The following is a 23170-nucleotide window of genomic DNA, read 5'->3' as shown; positions in this document are numbered from 1 at the left end:
TATTATTTCACAACTGATTATGCAGTTGTCAAGTTCGTCATTTCCTAATTTGTCAGAATTACACCCAAACATTACATTAAATATGGGAGTTCTATCTTTAACTGTTTGATACAGTCATTTTTCGTTCAGTTTGTGTGTGTTTGTTTTGGTGTGCGTCTTTTTCTATGTGTAATTCTGAAAGTCTTTAAAAAGAGTTGGTTGTATGTCTGTTTAATCTTAGAGCAGTGCGCTTATCAAAGGTTTTCTGATAGACACAGCAGACGTCTCGGTGAAGGACGTCCTATACCATCTCCACTCAACAACACTCTTCAAATAGCACAAGCATGAAGATAAATGTGTTATCTGACATTTACTGGATCTCATTCAATAAAAACATTGTAATTGCATGAAGGTCAATATATATTTTATTACGGTCCGGTGTTCCTAACAAATGACGTAATCAAAAATATTTCACATAAAGTAACTCAATAACTATAACAAATGTACTACAGAACAAAGAATTTTCCTTTTGTTGTAATGAAGAGAATAGGTTTAATTTGAGCACGTATTCTTAAAGGAATATTCCATTTAATAATAAAAAGGCAATCGTTTATTCTCTCTCATGTGGTTGTAAACCTGTATGTTGAAACACAAAAAATCTATTTTCAACCAATTCTTTTAAGAGTCTTAATATCCAGAAGGAATGTTTCTGAAGCATTTCAAACACAATAATTCCCTAAATGAGCAAGTCTTCATTTAAGCTAAATATATAACCAAAACTCAAATTCTCAAATATTGCATCTGATCTGGACGTCTCTTTACTCGTCCACACTGTCTGTTAAAGACTTCATGCATTAGTTAACCATAAACAATACTTCACCAACATCCAACCATATTGTTTCTAATAACGTACATTTATTTCACTAATACTTTTTAAAAAAATCAAACAATCTAACATTTGTCAGTGCACACTGAACTAACATGAATAATAATTCTTATGTTAATTGACATTAACAAGGATTAATGAATGATAAAACCTGTCCATTCTCAGGTCATGTACATGCATTTACTAACGTTAACAAATACAATCTTTTTGTAAAGTGTCTCTCAGATATTTCTTCTATATTTAAATGTGAAGTCTTGTCCACTTGAGAAGCAGCAGCACTGAACATTAAGTGCAAACAACAACTTTATCAGTTAACAGATAATCTGACGTACTGTCACCTAACCGTTCGGTCATTCACTTCACACGCCTCATATGTGTACATTTATGTAAAGATCAAATTGTTAATGTACATTTGTAAAACTTTGTCAACGCATTCAAAATGTCTTTCCTGAACGACTATATGTCTAAAACAATTATTTAGCAAATCTGAGTAAACTCTAGTTGTGTGATTTTTGTAACGCTGCGGTTATAAGAGAGCCAAGGTCATTTTATGATTCAAAGAAATATTTGAAATGTTGCATATGGTACAATAGTAATAATAATAGATTAGCGTAGGGTTCTGTACATTTACAATGCTTTCTATAATTCCATTCAGTGTATTGTTTTCTACTGTTATCTGTGTTTTTTCCATGTAAAGCTACTTTGAAACAATGCGACATTAGTGCTTAATAAATCATTTAAATCATCCTTGAATTAATAAAATGTGCAGAATATGTTTATTTACATCTTACGCCACAGTTAAGTGTATTTGAAGATGGTCACTTTAGCTTCATATATTTACATACATTTACATTTGGCAGACGCTTTATCTAAAGCAACTTACAGAGTGTCCAGGCTTATATAGGGAATTGAACCCCGACCTTTTCCGCTGAGCCACAGGAACACAATATATACATTAATCATGACGCACAATGTTACTGTATAACAACAATAGCAACATTTTATTTTTGATGTCGATGTGAATCAAAATGAATCCTCACACATTGTACAAACCATTTTTTTGAGCTCACAAGTATAAATCCCTCAAACACCTCAGCGCCGTGAAGCCAAAGTCATAGAGGTTTGAAACTATCTGAACGTCTGAAAAGTGCTCATGAAAGACTCCCGTCAGGATGAAGTACATCAGGGTGAGAATGTTCTTCTCAGCAGCGAGACATGCGCTTGCGGTGCTGTTCCACCAGTGGAACCAAACATCGAGGAGATCCGCTCTGAAGTAAGAATGGATGCTGGAGCAGATCACTAGCGCTCGATCTCTTCAGGGGATCACGAGTCAACATCGAGTCCAGAAAGTCTCTTAGAACAGGAGAGATCTGCGGAGAAAGATCATGAGATCTTCAGTTCATTGAGCTTTTCTCAGTGGCTTTGACTCATTTCTCGAATGAGACTTTTTCTTTCAAAACAAGAAGTTTGGGTCTCTGAACAGTTAGTTATTTACATCAGACTTGAGTTTCTGTGTTTTGGCAAACGTTTATGTACGATTCACGATATGCACAATAACTAGAAGCATTTAGCTTGTTGATCAAAAGTGATTCGCTGATTCTCAGTGAGACTGTCCGTGTTTTCAAAACGTCTGAACATTATTTCATCGTGTGAACCATCACGTGCAAAATGACCAATTGAGTTATCAAGAGTTATCAATATTCTGTGCATATCTATCACATGGGACGTTTGTAATGTCCACTAAATTGGCAAATTCTCGGCCAATTGATGTAAAACACAACATACATTCAATCAGATTTGTGCAACACGCACATGTTGTGTTTACATGTATCACATTTACACAAAATAAATCAGTTGTAAATCTTTTTCTGGGTACTACAGTAATGATTATTCCCAGTAAATCTTTACCTGGTGTACGCTTTATAACATTTTGGTATATTACAGTAACAACTAACAAGTCAGTGTCATGAAGTAGAGCAGAAATTAAATTTGTATATAACAATCATTTTCACATGACTGCCGTTGTGAAAAGAATATAAATATTTTGATCAGTACGGCTCACATGATAATTTACAAGAAGTATACTTCAAAACATACCTGGACTTTATCAAATGATCTTAATAAAAGTATTCTCTTGTTTTCTGTTACATTATATCTGTCAATGGAAATAAAATAACTCATTTCATTTGTTGATGGTGTGTTATAGTTGCACCTTCTGTATATTTTTTGCAGTAGGAGCCGGCTCATCTCTCAGTTTCTTCATGGCTGCTATGGGTGTCTCATTGAAGTATGGAGGTTCTCCATCCACCATCTCCACCACCATGATGCCCAAAGACCAAATATCCACCTCAAAAAAACACACATACTGACGTCTGAATAAAAACATCTGAACATTTCTCATTAAACACGTTTAACCTATGAGATAAAAGAAAACACTTTTTTAAAACCTTTACAGATGTTTAGTATTATGCTTTAAACTGTTTTAAATAAAATGAGCAGCCAAGTGGGGATTATTTTAAACAAAGTGAATTTGATACATATACTTTAAAGAGCTTTTGATTTTGAATTCAATTTACACAGTTTAGGACGAAACAGGAGATTTAAATCAACTTTCATTTGAAGCTGATAAATGTGAAAACACAGTTTTTTTTCTCCATTTATTCATCATTGGAGTTTGGGAGATCAAATATCAAATACTTTTTAATGTACACAAAAGGGGGCTTGGGGGAGGCCACCTGAGTCCGGGCACTTCGATCTTTGAGTTTAGCTCATGAAAAATGGTGTTGCGTTTACCATTTTGTTCAGTTTAGATATTATTTATAAGAATGATCTTGCTTGTTTCATAAACACCATACACCGTGCTGTGTTTGACCGTTTCTGTGTTTTTCTCCTGTAAAGCTGCTTTGGAACAATGCACATTGTGAAGAGGGCTATATAAATAACATTGAATTGTTTCAAAGTGTTTGACCGTCCAAAAAAGTTAAAAGGCAGTAAACAACAAGTGCTACGCCACTTCACTAAAAGTCTAATTTGTCACTTCAAACAATTCTAACAAAAGATCTGCTTAGTAGTGAATGTGAAATAGAAAGGGTATAAAACAGCCTCGAGGGAATTCTGACCAGCTGGTTCTTTTCTGTCAGTTAAAACATTTTCTTCAGGAATGATTTCCTTCATTCACCTCGGTGCCGTAGGGCGTCTTGGAGACGACTTCAGGTGCCATCCAATATGGTGTTCCGACCAATGACTTTCTCTTGGGGATGTCTTTACTGATTTGAGCACAGAACCCAAAGTCTGACAGCTTCACCTGTATAACACATCATCACAGGAGAACATCAACATCCATCAATGTCTTGTTTTGAGTCCAATGTTGATCAATTGAAATAAATGAGAATATCACTTTCAATCTAGTGCTCTGACTATTATCTTAAAGATATTACTTGTGTTTTAAAATTGTCTGGTGGATTTGTCCTGTAAAGCTGCTTTGCAACAATACAAACTGTGAAAAGTAAATGATCATGAAAGTAATGTCATCATGGCAGACTCAAAACACTTTCAGACCCGTATGTCCTTTTAAAAGAATATTTTGTCAACGAAATGATTTTCTGACACCATGAGCATCAGTTATATGACATGTGTGTGTTTGTGTTGTGTGTTCTCACCCGTCCGTCCAGTGTCAGTAATATAGAGTCACTCTTGATGTCTCTGTGAATGACACCCTGAGCGTGAAGATAACACAGAGCCTGAAGTACAGCTTCACATACTGTAGCCACCTGCTCTTCTGTCAGTCTAAATACAACACAACACAACACAAAGTACAGGAGTGAAGTGAGAGACAGCGCTCAAATATCATCGGGACATGTTTCAGTTGTAAAGGTGAAAGGTTTGTCTAACCTGGTTTGAGAAACGATGTTGGTTAAAGCGCCGCCCTGCAGATAGTCCATGATAACCCACAGCTCCTCACCCACCAGAGCGCTCTTATACATCTCCACCACATTCTTATGTCTGTAATCTCTCATGATGACCACCTGTCACATTCACAACATTATCACAGACTCACAACAAATCTAAAGTGACACTACTGATGTTAACACACGAGTCTGTAAATGTAAAGAGACTGAACTGACTTCATTAAAGAGCAGCTCTCTCCTCTGCTGTTTCCTCAGGTCCATCATCTTCACCGCCACCTGTCTCCCGCTGTGCTTCTCACGGGCGATGCACACCACACCCGTCGAGCCTTCTCCGATCTTCACAAAGTTCTCCAGATACAACCGAGGGTCACCTTTGTCCACGACCATCTGAAGAGCGCCTTTGAACTGTTCATGAGTGACTTTGGGTGTTTCTGTGATGACGCTGGGCGTTTGGGCTGGTCTGAGACAGGGCGATGATGTACCCGATGGACTAGCGGAGGAGCCTGTGGGTGTGGGCCTGGGCTGGGACGGACTGTCCTGTGTCGGTGGGTCTGAGGCTGAAGCGGTTGAGATGTTGATGAGTGAATTTCTGGAGTTGTCATAAGATAATTGACGTGGCGTCTGGTGGGCAAGGGGTCCATGATCTGGTTTTGGACTACTGGTGCCGTCACCGGCTGAATTTACCTGTAGAGTAACAAAAACACAAAATGACATTTGATTTGTTCTTCAGACAATAAAACAGAAGTAACTGCTAACACACTTACAAATACACATTCTCTGTCAGACTGTAAAAGCACGCACTTTAACTTTAAGTATAGTTCAAGCAAACTTCAAGCACATTTTAAGTTCTTTGTGTAGTAGGTACTAGTATTAGTGTACTATTTCAATCCTTCTGGGAATGATTGTCCCATTATTAGGTTTAAAAGAAGTGTACTTTTAAGTATACTTTAAGTAAACAGATAGTTTTAAACTATTGCTGCGTCTGAAATGCATACTGTGACACTACGTACTGAATTTGAATAAGAATGTTTTATGGTCATGTGACCCGTGTGCTCTTTGACCTGTGATGTATTGACAATCACCTACACCTGAGCGTTGATAAAAACATCATTTAATCACCAGAAATTAGTTTATTGGCAAAACAGACGTCCGCCTTAAAGTTTTCCGCTATATTTATTTGATTTACTTTTTAAATGTGGCATCATGGGATAGATAAGCGTCCATCCCATCCACCCTCACGAATCTCGGCGGAAGTAGTCGACCATCAGGGTATTTCTCACCTACTGTTTTGTGCATACTGAGGTTTCAGACTATTATTCTATTATACGAATATTGTACGGATATTATTCATGACTCGTACTCATTCTCGCCTACTATAAAGTAAGGAAGTAGGCGATTATTTAAACGTATTCAAGTGGCACGTGCCTTTGTGGTAACATCACGTGACATAAAACGTTCCACTGAGGAGTTTCATTATCATGAGAAATGTTTGTCTTATTAGAAACTGTTGATTAGAAACTATCAAAATAATTCATTTGAGCTGAACACCTTGAAGTTGTAAGCGGAGTGCGGTCTGGCAGGTGTCTGACCCATGCTTGCGCTCGCTTTGATGTCCAGTTCCTCATCCACACTGTATGTGCTGTAGAGACACGACGCGGGCCTTCCGCTGTTTCTGCCGCCTGTTCTTGAAACCACGGGGCGTTCACAAGCCGCTCTAGGCAGGAGTAATATATCCCGGGGCATGAGCACCGTTTCTTCCATCAACATCGACTCGTGAATCGACTTGGCTCTCGGTCGGTCATCACTGGGGTCAAAGGTCATCTTATACCCGGCCCGTGGACTTCCACTATTACTGTGGACCCGTCGGGATCTCGTAGGCCAGTCCGTGACCTGATGTCCGTTTCTCTGACGGGCTTCATTCAGTCCCTGATACTCGTATGTTTCCCCTTCAGTCTGTTCTGTCAGGCGGCCGAGAGACTGCGCGCGTTTGCGCAGAGACGGACCGCTGCGTCTCAAAGAGTTTGAGCTGCTCACTGACAGTCGACTCAACTGCGCAATCGCCGCAGAAATATAATCCTCGTGTCCGATGAAGCTGCCGCGCACGATGCTCTGAAAGACAAAAACATGTATTCATCACAATCAGTTTTGTGTTTAAAACCAACGTGAAATTCCAAAGAAAAGAATGAAACGCATTTCTTCCAAATCTCTCAGCGATATACAAACCCGTTCAGCTTTTAAAACAACGTTCATGCACAAACTTCATTCAGTGTTTTAAAATCACTAAAACACGTTTCATTTATCATATTTAGGTCACATGTGTAAAACTTGTTTAGCTTGGCACATAAATATGAAAGGAATTGATCCTCCTCGCTTTACCTCAAACATTCAGCAAATGTTGAAATACTGGAGTGCATCATGTTACATGGAAACATATTCTTTACACAAGAAGAATCATACAAGTGTTCAAAATGTGAATAAAGGGGTGGATTCCCGGACAGAACAACTTTAATGTTTGAGGTGTCTTGATCGAACACAACGAGATGTTTTTTGTAAGGTATGTTTTCTTTTAATGACATAAACTAAGGCCTAGTCCTGGTTAAAGTTCATCCCCGTCCGGGAAACCGCCCCTTGATGTTTGAATATGAAACATTGAATGACACTTGAGCGGATCCTCCCGGAGGACGTCTTATCACAGGAGTGATTTAAATGAAATGTGGGAGAAATGTGTCCTGTTCACAGAAACTATAGGAAATAATCAAATAATGTGAGCTGTGTGATTACACATTTACACAAACAGCAGAAGACAGACATGTTTCATGTACCTTCTTTGGTTTGAGTCGTACGTGTGTGATGTTGGACGGGTCCACCACAGGTTTGGGTCTCTTCAGGGTTTCTATGAGACTTTGCCATTGAGGCGGCAGTCCAATAAAACAGCCGTGAACCGGATCGAAGGACGTGTGAACCCTGTGCTCGAAGTTCTTCGGTGCAGAAATCTCCAACCTTCTCTTCTTCTTTTTCCTCTGAAACATTCTGATAAGCTGTGGAACACAAGAGACCTTCCCATCAGCAGACCACACGCTCAGCTTCTCCAACAAGGCCATTAAGAACACCACATCCGTCAACAACAAACAAACAAACAAGACCGAGTGCTTCCTCACTGACAGTGGAGATAAAACGGGGTGGAGACAGGTGTGACGCTGAAGACACGCCCCTTTCCTAAAGCAGGTCACGTCTCCACAATCCTGAAGAGATTTACACCTGACACTGGTGTCTTTATGTTACACAGTAGAATGAGAGCGTCATAAATCACGTCTGGAGAGAAACTTTACTAATGCACACCACGTGTTTACTCATAGTTCACTTACAGTTGAAGAATATTTTGAAATATACCTCATGTAGCCTAGTAAGTGTACTAATACTGTATGAATGCATAATAAACTCAACACCACATTGGACTAAATTGGTCCACTTTTGATTTGATAAGAGTGAACTTTAAAAGTTTGCTTCCGAGTGTAATACTGCAAAAAATGACTTTCTAACTAAGTATTTTTGTCCTGTAAAAATTGCTCAAAATTCTTGAATCAAAACGCATTTTCTTGGTTAACAAAATGACCTAAGAAAATAAGTCTTGTTCTTAGACAAAAAATATGAAATGTGTTCTTAAAACAAGCAAAACAATCTGCCAATGGGGTTAGAAAAATTATCTTGAATTGAATGACCAAGAAAAAAGTTCCCTTAAAGGAATTGTTCACTTTCAACACACATCTTCATGATCATTTACTCACCCCTGTTGTCATCCAAGATGTTTATGTATTTGATTCTTTAGTCAAAAAGAAAAGAAGGTTTCTGATGAAAACATTCCAAGATTATTCTCCATATAGTGGACTTCAATGGACTCCAAACTGTTGAAGTGCAGATGCAAAGGGCTTTAAACGATACCAGAGGATGAATAAGGGTCTGATCTAATGAATATGTTTGTGCTTTATACACACAAATGCTCTGCTCTGCAAAGCGCGCTCACGGCTTCACGTAATACGCAACTACATTCAATAGGTCACGCTTGACGTTGGTAGGGCAGGGTGAAAATATCCATCTCATCTTCTCCTCTAAGTTCAAAATTGTCCGACATCGTTGTTTTACCATTTAACTCCTTTCTCTTTGTCTGACAAAAATACTAAGTAAGAAAGTCAATGTTTGCAATGAACAAAGTAGCAGACTCTGAGGACATTACAACACTGCAGCTGCACTTCCAGCCCATAATAACACACGCTTCTCTATGATAACACAAAACTATACAAACACAGATGATGCTGTTGACACAGTTTCATTCTCTCCTTGTGTAAACTTCAGCTGAACATTAAACACTGAGACATTGACTCATCATAAACACATGAAACACTGAGATCAACACTATCTCAACAATAAGAAGTAAAAAAGAATTTTTATAAACATTTACACACATGAAAAAATATTAATATGTGAGCTGTTGAACAGAAAAATCATTTATTTGCCGTTTAACACAAACTGTTTTTGGTTTGTCTTGTATTATAAAATAATGTAACAATTGAAGTAAATAATAACTTGAGTTCTTTTTTAAACAAGTTCAATGGTCTCGTGTGCTTACATTGAGTGAACTCAGAAGTCTACTTGTGGTTAAGTTGTCTAATTTTGTAGTGAAGAGTGATGTGACATCAGTAAATTGAGGAAGGTGAAATAAACATCACAGCAAACGGACTACTTGTCACATTAATGCTAAATTCACAATAGTTAAGGTATTTGAACATACGCTCCTAAATTTTCGTATGCGGCGCTTGTTTGAACGGTGTCTCGGAATTGTCGAAGCGCCTCTCAGAATTATGACGGAATAAAATATAAGAGGCAGAGAGTAAATGTGATTGACACAATGTGAGGTCGTCTTTATTTTTTAAGGAGTGAAAATTTCGGACGCAAATTTCGGACTCAATGTGTAACTCCTTTAGTATTTAAAAGCAATAAGCCGTGTGAAGCAGTGGGTTACAGTGTATTTTATAACAGCCGAGTCATTAAAACCCTCTCAGCTGTTATAAATACTCTGTAACACACTGCTTCACACGGCTTATTGCTTTTATAAAACTGTTATTCCATATGCATGGCAAGGTTTCATAAAATACAGTAAATTAAGTGATATTTAGGCTTTGTAATGCGCTCAACCATTATACATTTGTGTATTTTATAACGGTTTAGAACTCGGCTCAGCCAATCAGAATCAAGGACCAGAACTGAGCATTTTATAATGCTAAACTTACATCACATGACATGAGTTTGAAGTTATAGCTGCCCTCAGTGACATTATGCCATTACTGTTTTCCCCGCTTATAACATTCCTCTGTGGTCGGATATCGCTCACAAAATAAGACAAAATTAGACCTAAACACTTTCTACAAATGCACATTGTGAAGTTGAAATAAGCATGGAAGTCATATTTTGTCATGCGGGCAATTCCAAAATTATGGACGTGACATAAGAATTCTCAGAGAATGAATTTCCTACCATCTTGTTATTTTTCCCTAAACCGTTGTTGATAGAGTCTAAACATAAAAAATGGCAGTCTATGAACAAATATTCTATTTTTAATAAACATGCCTATGGATGTGACAACAAAATGGACGCGTTTTTGGAAGACTGTGACATAAAATGCACAACCCTGAAGCAATAGATGGAGAAGGAATGCCTCTTTGTAGAATATCAAATAGTTATTTTATTTTTTAAAGTGTCCATTTATGAGGAATATGAAGCGTTATGGATGTGATAATCCTGAAAATGACTCTTACCTGACTATGAACAATAATGCACTGAAAATAAAACAAATGCTTCATAATTTGAAGAGAGATCTCACATGGGTATTTGAAACACCAAATGTTGATATCTGTGCTGTTACTATAGTAAAAACCCTTGGTAAAAACAAACTTTTTCCTGGTAAGGTTGATGTTTTCAGGGAATTGCATGTGGTCTTACCTGTGGAGATGATGATCTCTGATCTGTTCAGCTCACAGACTCATCTTCTCTCTTCATGAATTCTGATGAGAACAGAAGACAGAGATCAGTGAGAATGATGTTTCTTCAGTGTTTGATGACGGGGTGTGAGGAGGAACCGTGTCACATGACATTATGTTCACACATGCTGATGTATATTCTAATCTACGGTGATGAAACATCACAAATCATCACCGACTCAACTAAACTCATGTGATGACATACACAAAAAATAGGATATATTATAAATAATATTTAATGGAGTACCATAAAACAGTTTCGAAGATCATGTTTCTTAAAGTTTTACAAAGTCTGAGGAGAACATTTCAGGGAAAAAAACGTATTCCTGAATAAATGAGCCTGTAATTCTAGACAGTTTTGAGATTTAATCGTCTGAAGTTACACAGAAGAAATCATACAAACACGTGTGTATCATTACCTGTACATACACCCTTACTTCAACTGTTTAAAGAGAAAAATTACTTCCATCATATATTCTGGTTTGCATGTACAGCATTTTGTTAAACACGTGGTATCTTTTAAATTAACTTTGACTTGATCCTTTAATCAAACCTGTATGAGCTTCCTCTTTCTTTACTGTGAACATCTTTGTCTTGTTTTCTAACATCTAAAACTTCATAAATCAAGATACGTTTTCTTGACTAGAAAAGTGACATAAGATATGTAGGCTTATTTTATAAAAGAAAATAAGAACGAAGGAAATTTGTGTTTAAAACAAACAAAACAATCTGCCAATAGGGCGAGAAAATAAACTTGAATTTAGTTTGACTCTTTCCTTAATTTAATTGGCAGATTTTTTAAAACATAAATTTCCAGAATTCCCCAAAAATATCTAAAGTCACTTTTCTGGTGAAGAAAATGTATCTTGATTTATAAAGTTTTGTATGTGATTTTTCGCAGTCTTCAGAACACAACAGAAGATATTGTGAAGAACGTTGATCATCAAACAACACTGAACTCCATTGACTTGAACACAAAACCACGGAGACATTTCTCTAAATATCTTCTGTCGTGTTCCACTGAAGAAAGACTCACAGAGAGATTATCAAACACATGAGAGAGAAGAAGTGATGAGAGGATTGAGATGTTTGTGTATTACAGTATGATAACATTTAGTCCTCTCTAGTGTTTTCTTACTCAAATAAAACAGTGGAATAGTTCAAAATAGTAAAGAAATCTCAGGATACTTATTAATAAAAATAAATGAATTAAAAGCATTCTAGTACACTCATAAGAGTCCATGATAAATCATGTTTTATGTTACACCGCTTCATGTTAAAACATGTCAAGAATGTGATGAGGAAAGTAGAAAGGTATTCAGTAAATGATCCTGCAAAAGATGAATGTACCTACACATGAAAAGCTGAGTTTATAAGAAACTAAAAGTGTCAATAACTGGAATGATGTTATAGAAGAACACAAGAGACGGTGTGTCATACCAGCGCACACTTTCAGTTAAACAAAACTAAAGAGAAAAATGTCCAATAGTATCATAGCAAACACAAACTCCACCGTCTGAATAAAACAATAGCCTTCAGGTTTTTATGTGTTCTAAAGCATTTCAATCAAAAGAAAATGAGCTGACTAACAACTATTCTTCTCTCTCTCTCTCTCTTCTACATCGCTCTTCTTCTGACTGGTGACTTTCATTTGACACAAAAGATAATAAGTGAAAATCACAAGCCTGTGAACCCTGACGGTGGGACAGACATAACAATCCCACCATCACACACGCCAACAAAATGAATACATCAAAATAAATTCAGTAGAATCAATTCTGAAGACATATTTAAAAGACATACTTAGAGCCCAAAACAGATGAAGGATACAAAGAAACACAAGACTTTTCTTTTCGCCAATGTTTGTTAAAAGCAAAGCGTCCTTTGATGTTTATCTGGTGTCAAATCACAGCATGTGTTTCTGAGCAGCACATTCATTGGCTCACAGAACACAAGAGAAGATCTTGTAAAGAACGTTTGAAAGAACTCCATTGACTTCCGTTGCATGAAGACATTTCTCAGAAAACGTCACATACAGAGGAGGAACAAACTTTCTTGCCCTACCTCGACCCCAAACATCAAGACAGTGTTTCTGACAGGCTTGAGCAAACGTGGACGGAGAGAACCGGAAAGACAAGGATCATCCCGTCGTCTTCACGTCGTCTGGCTTATGTTCTTCAAGAGGCTGTCGTCCTCTCCTAACCCTTCCGTACCTTCTCCTTTATTACTCCAACAAAGACCAGTGTGTCAACACCATCATCCCCCTCCACACAAACACCAAGAAAGAGAGAGATAGATAGAGAGAGAAAGAGATAATGAACATGTCTCACCTGAGGATGAGAGAAGAGGGCGCTGAACCTCACCGATGTCTTCCACATACTTCCACACACTCGCATGCCGCTGCATGTCTCTGAGATGTGGGAGCGTCTTTAACACATCTGAGTCACAGCACAACAGCCGTGGAGTGAGCTGGAGGCCGTTAGACCCGACCTGAAGTCAAGCTGGAGGATAAAACCACCTTTCCAGTGAAAGAAATAGAAACGTATCAAACCATCTCTTCATGAGCGATGATGTTAAATGAGCACTGCAGAAAATGACACTGGTTTTCCGCAACACATGTCAAAGAATTCTTGAATGAAGATGCAAGTCTTGATTTTAGAAAACAAATATGAAATTTCAGTGAAGTTGCGCTCAAAACGAGCAAAAACGAATCTGCCAATGGGGTAAAAAAATAATCTTGAATTAAAGTTCCCTTTTCTAAGTCACTAACTTCAAGATTATATTTCTCATTGGCAGATTTTTTGCTTGTTTAAAGCACACTGAAATTTCATATTTGTTGCAGACTAGACTCATCAAGAAAATGCATCTTGATTCAAGAATTTTGAACAATTTTTACTGGAAAATAAGACAAAAACACTTAGTAAGAAAGTCATATTTCTTAGACAGACTGCGCTCATCTCACACATCACAGACATCTCAGTGTTTCTGTGTTCATATCTGCTCAACATCTGAACACATTTCCCATCAAAACTTCCCAGAACACCTGAGCTCCTCCACCAAACACCACATTAAGCCTTTTTTCAGGATTCAGCATTGTGACTGAAGCTAAAATGAAGCAATAGAAACTTGTTTATACCTGTATAAGTTACAGATACTCATAGCCAAAACCAGCAAGTCTTGTGAAGAACTTCAAAAAAAGTCTAAAGCAAGAGTTTGAGATTTCTGAAAGGGTTTCCCCTCGAGATGTCACATCTCATTTTCAAGGGGGTGTTAAGAGTGTTTGAATGTGTCGTGTGTAAGGACTGCGTTGGCTTTATTATATCAGTCCAACATGAATCCCATGAGAACTCTCAAAAGTATAAAGTCAAATGATGTGAGGAAGATTTCTGGATTCATTGAAGAATTCGTGACACACCCTTCATGACTTCAGATGTGTACTGACACGCAGCTAAAGCTCTCAACATGCTTTACCCTTCTGACTCCATAAAGTCAAGTCACTGTGGAACTACTGAACACGAACCCATTCAACACCAGCACATGAAGCTCATAGGACAGAATATCAAACAGCTCTTGACTTGTCAATGTTCTGCACACACTTGAATAGAAAGATTAGAATAGGGACCAATGCTCACTATTATGTGAGGGATTAATGTTCAGGCAGACGGTTGTTATGGCAGAAACTGTCAAAATGATTTTTCAGAGGGTGTTATTTAGGAATAACAAACCTGCAAATGTCACGACTGGCCAATCAGAATCAAGGGTTCCACCAACTATTAACTACGACTTTCATGTCAATAAACTCTGAATTACTGCTGATGAGGTCGTATTTAGGTTTAGGTGTTGGGTGGGATTAAGGGATCAACTGCGCTTGAACTTCGGTTAATGAACCACAAGTGATAAAAAGCGATCATCATCATACATTATTTCAGTCACGGGACATAAAATGCAGAACAAGTGTTTTATATCGGAGATACTGACTACAGCGCAATACTGTATGTAACATGCTATTGTTTTAAAATGATCAACTGAAAAATCCTCTCATCATTTCTTCTCTCTCATGTGTTTGTGAGTCTTTCTTCAGTGCAACACAAAAGAAGATATTTTGAGAAATGTCTCGGTGGTTTTGTGTTCATACAGCATGTCCACAGGTACATTTTTGGGTGCACCGTCTCTTTAAATATCGCATGCTGCTTTACATGATGTTGACACGATGACAACACAACACCAAAGCATCAGTTCAGCAGTATGTCATTCTGAATTAAAGCAGCACAGATCCTGCAGGTTTTCATGCATGAAGTACACATACTGCACAGCAAAATTGCCAGTGTTAAAAAGAGAGTGTGGATAATATATACACTATGAGTTTTAATTTGACCATTTTAAACACTGACGACTTTACTGTGTGAAGTGTGTAGTATGATGTATGTATGTTACTGTGAACATAAGACTAAACACAAGTTACTCACCCGACGGCAGCTGATCCGTGTTTGAGATGTATGATCCTGGTTAACCATAGAAACGCATAATAAAGAAGTCATGTCACAATCCTCCAGAGATCATTTAACTAACAAAAGAGCTCCAGACTCCTCCCATCACACGTCAATCATCTACATGACTGTATGTACAGTGTTCGTCTCGCCGTCTGTCACAGTTTCCATCTGGATGAGCACTTCAGTGTTTCTGTTTGATATTTTGACATCCAGTCGCACATGTAGCTTAACAAATACTTTTGAGAAATTAAGAGTATTTGTTAATGTTTTTCTCTAATGCACCTGTAGACTAAAGCAAATTCCTTGTCTACCAGCCCACATGCAGTAAACTGGTTTAAATAAACACCTTCACCTGCTGAGACTCAATTTCAGGGTTTTGTCCAATTCATTTTCATTATTTAGCTTTCTCCGTTCATTATTCCTGGATTAGAAAGTTTCATAATAATTGAACAGATATCGTTACGTCACATAAAATATGTCATTACACTTCAAATATAAACCTGCATTCACAAGTACAAATCGTACAAAAACCCCACTGAAACTGACTGTCGTTTTTAAAGATGACTTCTCATGACTGTTCCAAGCCTGGACGCTCTCTAGCAATCTCAAGAAAACACTGCAGAATCTTTCTTTTGTATACGAAACTAAGTACACAGTTGTCAATGCTGTGAAAATAGTTTATTAATGAATATAAACAACATATAAAATAGACAAAGAGAATAAAGATGTCCACATGGCCTTTATAAACTCTCCTTCAGGATATTGATTAAACTGGATAAGATGAGATCTGTCGACCGCTCTCCTGGATTCAGAATCATCTGGAAAAAATCCTTCCAGACGGGATCTACAGAACCGCTGAGGAGAGAACCACAGGTTCACCATCAACGCTTGTGTGTGTGTGTGTGTGTTTCAATAAAAGATGACAATGATGATGATACCTGTGATGTTCATCCAAACTCCAGCCTGTGTTTCCACGAGACGCCTTCAGCGGTCGATTCAACACTAACATGTGTGTGATTTCTGCAACACCCATCAGATCCACCTGCAGCACAGCGGAAATACTGCATCACAACACCACTCGTGCTCTGTGTAGTGTTCATTATGGATATCAATCAACACCACCTCAAAACACCAAAGATTGTGAATGTACCTGATACGGTGATGCTGAGGGCGTCAGGAGACCTTGTGTGATATAATCCTGTGAGGAAGATAAAACCTCCGCTGTTCTCACATCAGTCTGCATCTGAAGATCCACTGACGCAGAGAAATCCAGAGCCGTCATGTCACTGTGGTCAGAAAATAACATCAACATCAACACAGACTGCAGGTGTGTGATACGCTTTCCTGGAGCTCAGTGGTTAGAGCATGCCAAGGTTGTGGGTCCGATCCCAGGGGATTGCACATACTTAGAAACAAATGTATAGTATAAAGCTTTGGATAAAAGCGTCTGCCTAATGCATAAATGTAATAAACAATATGAAAGAATTATTGGATCCTAAATCACAACCACCCTCGTTCACAAAACTTGCCGTATGGTTGGTTCCACACAAATCTTGACAATTATCAATATACACATATAGTGTTATGTCGTATTTTAAATATTTACTGGGGTAAACAAAGACATTTAATGCATTATCATTTTCATGTGGGCATAACATTAATAAAGTATGTAAGGGTTAAACCACAGCCAGCCGTGCGTTATAGGGTTTTAATGCATGGCAAGCTGTGGTTTATCAAGCGTTTATACCATGGTCAGTTAAAGCCATTATTGATGTTTATAGTGTCATTTTTGACCACACCGTTAATGTCAAATGTAATCAAACTGACTGGAACTACACATGTGTTAAACGGCTTCAATGCACACCTTCCGGCCAATCAGAATCAAGTATTTAAACAGACCATGGTATAAATTATTTGATTCACTATACATTATAATTCAACATAAGGTAAACGGGTGTTTCTCCACGGTGTTGTGTAAAGAGCGGTATCAGTGTACCTGTGGTCATAGTACAGTGTTTCCGGCTTCAGACCTCCATGAACTATCTGACAGGAATGAAGTCGTTTCACCATCTCCAGCAATGGAATCACCAGATGAGGAAGATCTGCACGCACAACCGGCTCAGCTAACAGATCCTGTGTGTAAATAAACAATGAGAAACAATCTTTGAAAAAGGATCAGACTGAGGAAAGTGAGAGAGCATAACCTCAACGGTGACTCCATGAGGAACTCTCCAGAGAGTCAAGCATCCGTTATCATAAAGATAGCAGGAGACGTGCACATCATCATCATCATCATCTTCATCATCATGATGTGTGGAGAGTGAAGATCTGATCTTTGAGCTGATGAAGAAATCCCACGGCACTGAAGAAGACTCCACCTGTGCACAACACATCTCACACAGTGTGTCTTTACTGAAACTAATGTCATGTGTCAATGTTTATTACCAGCACACAAATATTTGAAACGCACAAGAATTCAAGACATTTCCACATATTTGTGTTATTTCATAAATCAATATAAAATGTAAAAGATGAATGAATGAGAGTAGGAGTATTGAAACTTTATATTCACGCGTCTCACCTTCATCAGAACAGTTCCAGAGCTGGATGAGTAGAGCGCGTAATCCTTACGTTTACTGCAGTAAAGCAACATTTCTCCATCTGAAGTGTGAGAAACTCGCAGTTAAAGGGACAGTTCACCCAAAAATGAAAGTTCTCTCATCATTTACTCACCCTGAGATTGTTTCAAATGTGTATAAAAGTTGTTGTTGTGCTGAACGCAAAGGAAGATATTTGTAAGAATGTCAGTCTCATCCCAATTTGACTCCCATGGTATTTATTTTCTCTACTATGGCAGTAAATAGGGAATGAGATCTGCTTGGTTACTAACAATCTTACAAATATCTTCCTTTGTGTTCAGCAGAACAAAGACATCAATCTGAGGGTGAGTGAATGATGACATCATTTACATTTTTGGGTAAACTCTGACTTTAAACACAGACTGAGGTTCATAAAAATATTCTTGTGACAGTAAGATACCGAGGAGAAGGTCATCATGTCCGCTGGCCTCCGGCAGAGCTCCTGTTTGACGGTGGAAATTGGAAAAGGACGTCATGTCGACTTGTTGGAGCAGTCTGGATCTCACGACCTCACTGCAGACGGCCGGTGTTTGAACTGAGGTGAACAGACAAACACAACAATAAAGACACAAGTATCAGAAACCTTTAAAGATTTTCTAGTGCAATGCAATTTTCACAATTCCTCACAGTCTGGACTTGGATGTGATGCTTAAGTGAAGAATGACAACATAAAAACCAATGACTTTAGGTTATGAATGCATTATAATGTTGTTTATATAAAAATGTATTGCCATCTTTAAGGTTAACATACTCTAAATACCACAAAACACTTGATTTCATGAGGAATTCTGACCTTACGTAGAGTTTATATTTGCTTCCATTTGGTTAGTGACCTAGAATTGTGCATGACTGTCATAACCATTACATTTATATCTACTGTATATATGTCTAGTCTGATGATTTTGTATTTAAGAGTGCTGAATACATGTTTAACTGTGATGGCGACATCTAGTGGTCATATAAGCGCATCCTAACACATACTTTACTACTAGTGATAAAACTGCTGTATATTTGCCACAACATCCCACAATAACCCCAGCAGCACTATGAAGCGCTGAAGTGTAACACTGGATGATATCGCAGTGGTTTGATGGCTGCATTTCTCACCGGTTTCGGGCCGCTCCTCCTCTTCCTCTTGGATGATGTCAGCGTGCTCCGAGGGTTTCATTCTCTCATGAGTAACAGCGACCAATGAAGATCCTCCCCAATCATGACTGATCTCCTGAATAGGGCTATAACAGAAAAAACACACCGTGTACCTTTAACACAAACACGCACGTGCCATTGACTTATAAACGTGAATTGATCACCCGTCTGCTCACACACACATTATTTGATCTGTTCAGACATCACAGCCGTGTGTGTTTCTTAAATGCTTAATGGCAGTGTTTAATGGAGATACCAAGTGCAAGTGTTGTAGTTTGTAGGGGTGTACCTGAGTTTCCTGGTCTCAGTGTTCTGTGTCTGAGAGGCTTCAGGAGCAGCCGTGTTCAGATCCTCCGTCAGTTTCTGTCTCTCCGCTCCTGTGAACGGTGTGGATGCCAGCTGGGTCGCACGAGCGAACTCACACGTGTCGTTTGGACTGCGGCACAGAGTCTTGTTCCAGTGTCCGTTTATGATGGGCTCCTCAGAGTGAGCGATGGATGATGCTTCCTGCCAAACACCAATGTCAATTTGATTGATATAGCACTATTAAACACCACGGGTTGACCAATGTGCTGCACAATAAAAACTGTTCAAATAAGAAAACATACAATAAAAGTAGCCATTGATAATACGCCAGATCAAAAAGGTCAGTTTTCAACATGAATTTAAAAACGGATATTGCAGATGCAGATCTAATACAGAGGGGCAGAGCATTCCACAGTGAAGGTGCAAAAACTGAGAAAGCACGGTCACTCCTGCATTTCAACTTCAGGACCATAATAACCTCTGGTTGGATGACCGAAGAGACAAGAGGGGACAATGTTGTATTCATAGATCTGACAGATAGGCAGGGGCCAAACCGTTTAATCATTTAAACACTAAGAGAATCATTTTACCACTCTTGACCAGACGGTCAAACTGCAGTGAACCGGCAAAACATTTAGAAACAGAATGGGATCGATCAAACACGGATCTTACTCTGTCAGCGGAGAGCTCTGCTCTTGGTCTGGGAGCTTTCAGATTCAGGGTGGGCAACTTTAATGACCTGCGATTTGTTGAAGACGGACTTAAAGAAAGAACAAGATGATGACGGTCAATATTACAAGAAAACACAAGACATGTAAAGACAGAGAGTGAAAGTGTTGGTACATCTTGTTCAATTGAGGATTCTCATCAAAAACTGTGAAGGGTTTGAATGTCGTCATCTTCTGTAGTTTGGAGTCATTTCCACCTGACACACACACACATGAAATGATATGAAACCCTCACAAACAGCGGTGTTTAGTTCACTACAGGAGGAATGACAAAGCTACGCAATTAAAAAGAAAACTAACAGAAACTATGTGTTTTAGTTATACTTTAACAACCAAGAAAGCTGCAAACTCACCATCAGTCATGTTTTCACAACCCATTGAACTTACACTGCATAACACAAGAAAACAACAAAAAGATGAAATAAAAGTAGAAATGTTTTATAAAAAGAGGAATCACGTGTAACACTACTGACCCGTCACTCTTACAGTCTGATTCAGTTTTTTTGTGTGTTTGAACCGGAGCAGATTGAACCCCAGTGGAGGTTGATTGACATGTCCCATCAGAAATCTAAAACATCAAAATCACACCAAAATTAATAACACATGTTAAGAGGCTTCTCTGGATGTTCACACTCGTATCAATAAGAGAAGAAAACTGACGCCAGAGGCGCGATGCAACATGAAAAAACACATAAGAAACGCATTAGAACCCAATGGACGAGGCACGGCTAGACGCAACAAACCCAATAAGAACAGACAGGTTGTCGTGTCGCGATGGTGTTAAAGAGCAGACATGAGAATGAAATGCACATTTTAAATCTGTGTATGGATATAAATATACAGCTCAACTTGACTGTAAATCACAGTGTCTGTCAAACGTAGGAATGTAAATGTAGAGGTGAGTGACCTGCTGTGTAGCGCTGCTGTTTTTCTGCTGTATAAGTCTCTGTTTCTGCTCGATCTGAAGCTGTAGGTCCTGTTTCAGTTTGTTCAGGTGTGAAGCTTTTTCTGGAAACAAGGTAATAATAAAAGTCAAATATCAGCGTAATGCTCAAGTGCATCAGGCCGACGTTCACAGGGTTCTTTAGTGTGTTATGAATAGAGATTTCACTGATATGTACATTTTTGGCCGATAACGGTCATTTTTTACCATTAGAAGCCAATAGCAGATACACAGTATCTAAATATTGACTGAAGAAAAAATCATGTATTAAGGCCACTTTACACTAGTTAAACATTATTTCAAACTTGTCTGGTATCATGTTTATTCAACAATCAAACTATAGATGTTCTTCCCGAGCAAACCCAGAAAAGTGTTTTTAATATCCACGAGTCTAACAGATCTCCAGACAGAAAGCATTCAGACAGCAGTCTGATTCACACAATATTCTTTTCTTCCTGTGATTCACACATTCATAAATACTGTATCTACATCAACAGTGTTTTGCTGATATCAGTAAGTGAAAGATCACGACAGAAACACACAACTGTGCTGGATTAGAACTGTGAGCGGATGAAGAAGTTTAACCAGAGGAAATATCGGCTATAATATATCGGCCTAAATGTGATTATCGATACCACATGACGTGTGACATGTGATGTGTTTTTGCACATGTAAAGTTCACGTCTTCTCCGTGTAAATAAAAACATGTCTTTATTTTACAGATTTTCCACGTAAAATGTTTTTTTCACAGATGTATTTTTCAAATATGGTCAAAAAACGTCAAATTACATAAAAATACCACAAATTTACAAGAAACACAGTAGAAACATGTGATTTTACAGGGAAACTGTTATTCTACTGTTTATTTCTGGCCACAATCTGTTTTTTAAATGCGGATTTTCTGTTTATTTTCAACATTATTATCCCTACTAATGAATATTGATGATGTCAGACATACCACTCAAAGCTCTGTAGTAGCGCTGAGCTCTGAGCTCCTCCAGAGAAAACTCCTGATCCTCCTGGTACACCAGATCTTTACAGTACATGATCTGAACACCTTCATCCTCATGACCTCTGTGACTGTGGAACAACACAACACCTTCATCCTCATGACCTCTGTGACTGTGGAACAAACACAACACCTTCATGCCCGCTGTCATCATATAAGCATCACTTCTGGGCTTCATGTCTGACCTGCACTGAGGAGCTGACAGATGCTCCTCCATCTTCTTCTGGCTGCTGTTATTGACTGATATCTCACTTTAGCGAGATATGATCTGAGATTAAACATAAACACGTGTAATAAAGACACATATAGATAAGAGCTGGTCAGTCTATAGATGCACTTGAGCGCATTACACGCCTAACATAACATATATATATATATAAAGTACATTCATGTATATAGAAACATACAGACGACGGTGAGAACAATCTAATATTGCGGTATTTTAATATCGTTTGAATGAAATACCGAGTGACAGGAATGTCGTTGTCCGCCACAGCCGCGCGATTCGAGGTTTAATTTCAAACGTTATCACGTGACTGTGACGTTGGTGCGCCGGGCGGACGTCGCGCTGTACGTCACACGCCAGGAAGGTTTTGACCGGAAGGGATTCAGCTACCGATATAGTGTTTGGTTTCTTTGCAATAAATAATAGAAAAAGAACGAATTTTTTATAGTCAATCTTTTACTGTTACTTGCTAAATTTCATATCCATCGATGCATATTTTCTCATCAAAAGCCTTCATTTATTGCTTTCATACTTTAACAACGCCAAAGCCTGTAAAACTTTAGACTTTTTTAATATATTTTGTTAAGTCACTGTGCAATATTATTATTGATTCACTGCATATTTTTTATGTTAATGTTGTCTTGTTAAAAATCTTTTTTTTGCGTTTTGTTATTATTATTATTTTCTTCAAACCTATTTACTTGTAATTGATTTTCTTATGTATTGTAACTGTTCTCGTGATTGAAATGTAAATGTATACTTCTTTGAATTTACCCATGGCAATAAAAAGGTATACAGCTACCTCCACTGGGCATGCGCACTTCAATACCGCATATTTTTTGCCACGCTGAAAACAGTTGATTGATATTTTGTGATTA

At 38.1% G+C, this 23170-nt stretch overlaps 2 protein-coding genes across 7 annotated transcripts; both read right to left on the bottom strand.

Annotated features, from left to right (window-relative positions):
- Positions 1–383: 383 nt before the first annotated feature.
- Positions 384–15380, bottom strand: pak6b (p21 protein (Cdc42/Rac)-activated kinase 6b). Of its 2 annotated transcripts, XM_079473948.1 has the most exons (11): positions 15272–15380; positions 13136–13323; positions 10768–10829; positions 7596–7811; positions 6322–6882; positions 4990–5457; positions 4757–4890; positions 4525–4651; positions 4044–4169; positions 3078–3212; positions 384–2235 (listed from the first exon to the last, which is right to left on the bottom strand). In XM_079473948.1, exons 4-11 carry the CDS (start codon positions 7800–7802, stop codon positions 2068–2070), a joined length of 1926 nt encoding a protein of 641 aa, XP_079330074.1. In that variant the 5' UTR covers positions 7803–7811; positions 10768–10829; positions 13136–13323; positions 15272–15380; the 3' UTR covers positions 384–2067. The 2 variants fall into 2 exon arrangements, with proteins under 2 accessions (XP_079330074.1, XP_079330073.1); XM_079473947.1 differs by lacking the exons at positions 10768–10829; positions 13136–13323; positions 15272–15380 and having other exon boundaries at positions 7596–7932.
- Positions 15381–15929: 549 nt separating this feature from the next.
- On the bottom strand, positions 15930–22615 carry bub1ba (BUB1 mitotic checkpoint serine/threonine kinase Ba). 5 transcript variants are annotated; one of them, XM_079474278.1, is made up of 17 exons: positions 22532–22615; positions 22252–22334; positions 22016–22137; positions 21022–21122; positions 20588–20682; positions 20468–20502; positions 20230–20311; positions 20059–20146; positions 19370–19587; positions 19042–19166; positions 18335–18469; positions 17877–17956; positions 17500–17673; positions 17292–17428; positions 16446–16581; positions 16234–16337; positions 15930–16150 (listed from the first exon to the last, which is right to left on the bottom strand). In XM_079474278.1, the coding sequence occupies exons 2-17, from the start codon at positions 22281–22283 to the stop codon at positions 16036–16038; spliced, it is 1779 nt and encodes a 592-aa protein (XP_079330404.1). In that variant the 5' UTR covers positions 22284–22334; positions 22532–22615; the 3' UTR covers positions 15930–16035. The 5 variants fall into 5 exon arrangements, with proteins under 5 accessions (XP_079330404.1, XP_079330402.1, XP_079330405.1 ...); XM_079474276.1 differs by having other exon boundaries at positions 22016–22179; positions 22532–22611; XM_079474279.1 differs by having other exon boundaries at positions 22474–22568.
- Positions 22616–23170: the final 555 nt, after the last annotated feature.

The sequence above is a fragment of the Barbatula barbatula genome (assembly GCF_947034865.1).
Source record: "Barbatula barbatula genome assembly, chromosome: 15".
Classification (NCBI taxonomy): Eukaryota; Metazoa; Chordata; class Actinopteri; order Cypriniformes; family Nemacheilidae; genus Barbatula; species Barbatula barbatula.
Note: the sequence above shows the minus strand (reverse complement) of the source record. Positions and strands in the feature narration are given on the sequence as shown.

Coding starts and splice junctions, on each gene's coding strand:
- pak6b (XM_079473947.1), bottom strand. CDS start 7,874: ATGGCCTTGTTGGAGAAGCTGAGCGTGTGGTCTGCTGATGGGAAGGTC. Junction 4,891..4,989: donor GAGAGCTGCTCTTTAATGAA/GTCAGTTCAGTC, acceptor TGAATGTGACAG/GTGGTCATCATGAGAGATTA. Junction 3,213..4,043: donor AGACGCCCTACGGCACCGAG/GTGAATGAAGGA, acceptor TGTTTTTTTGAG/GTGGATATTTGGTCTTTGGG.
- bub1ba (XM_079474275.1), bottom strand. CDS start 22,283: ATGGAGGAGCATCTGTCAGCTCCTCAGTGCAG. Junction 20,503..20,587: donor TCAGACTGTAAGAGTGACGG/GTCAGTAGTGTT, acceptor TGTGTTATGCAG/TGTAAGTTCAATGGGTTGTG. Junction 17,689..17,876: donor CTGGAACTGTTCTGATGAAG/GTGAGACGCGTG, acceptor ACACTGTGTGAG/ATGTGTTGTGCACAGGTGGA.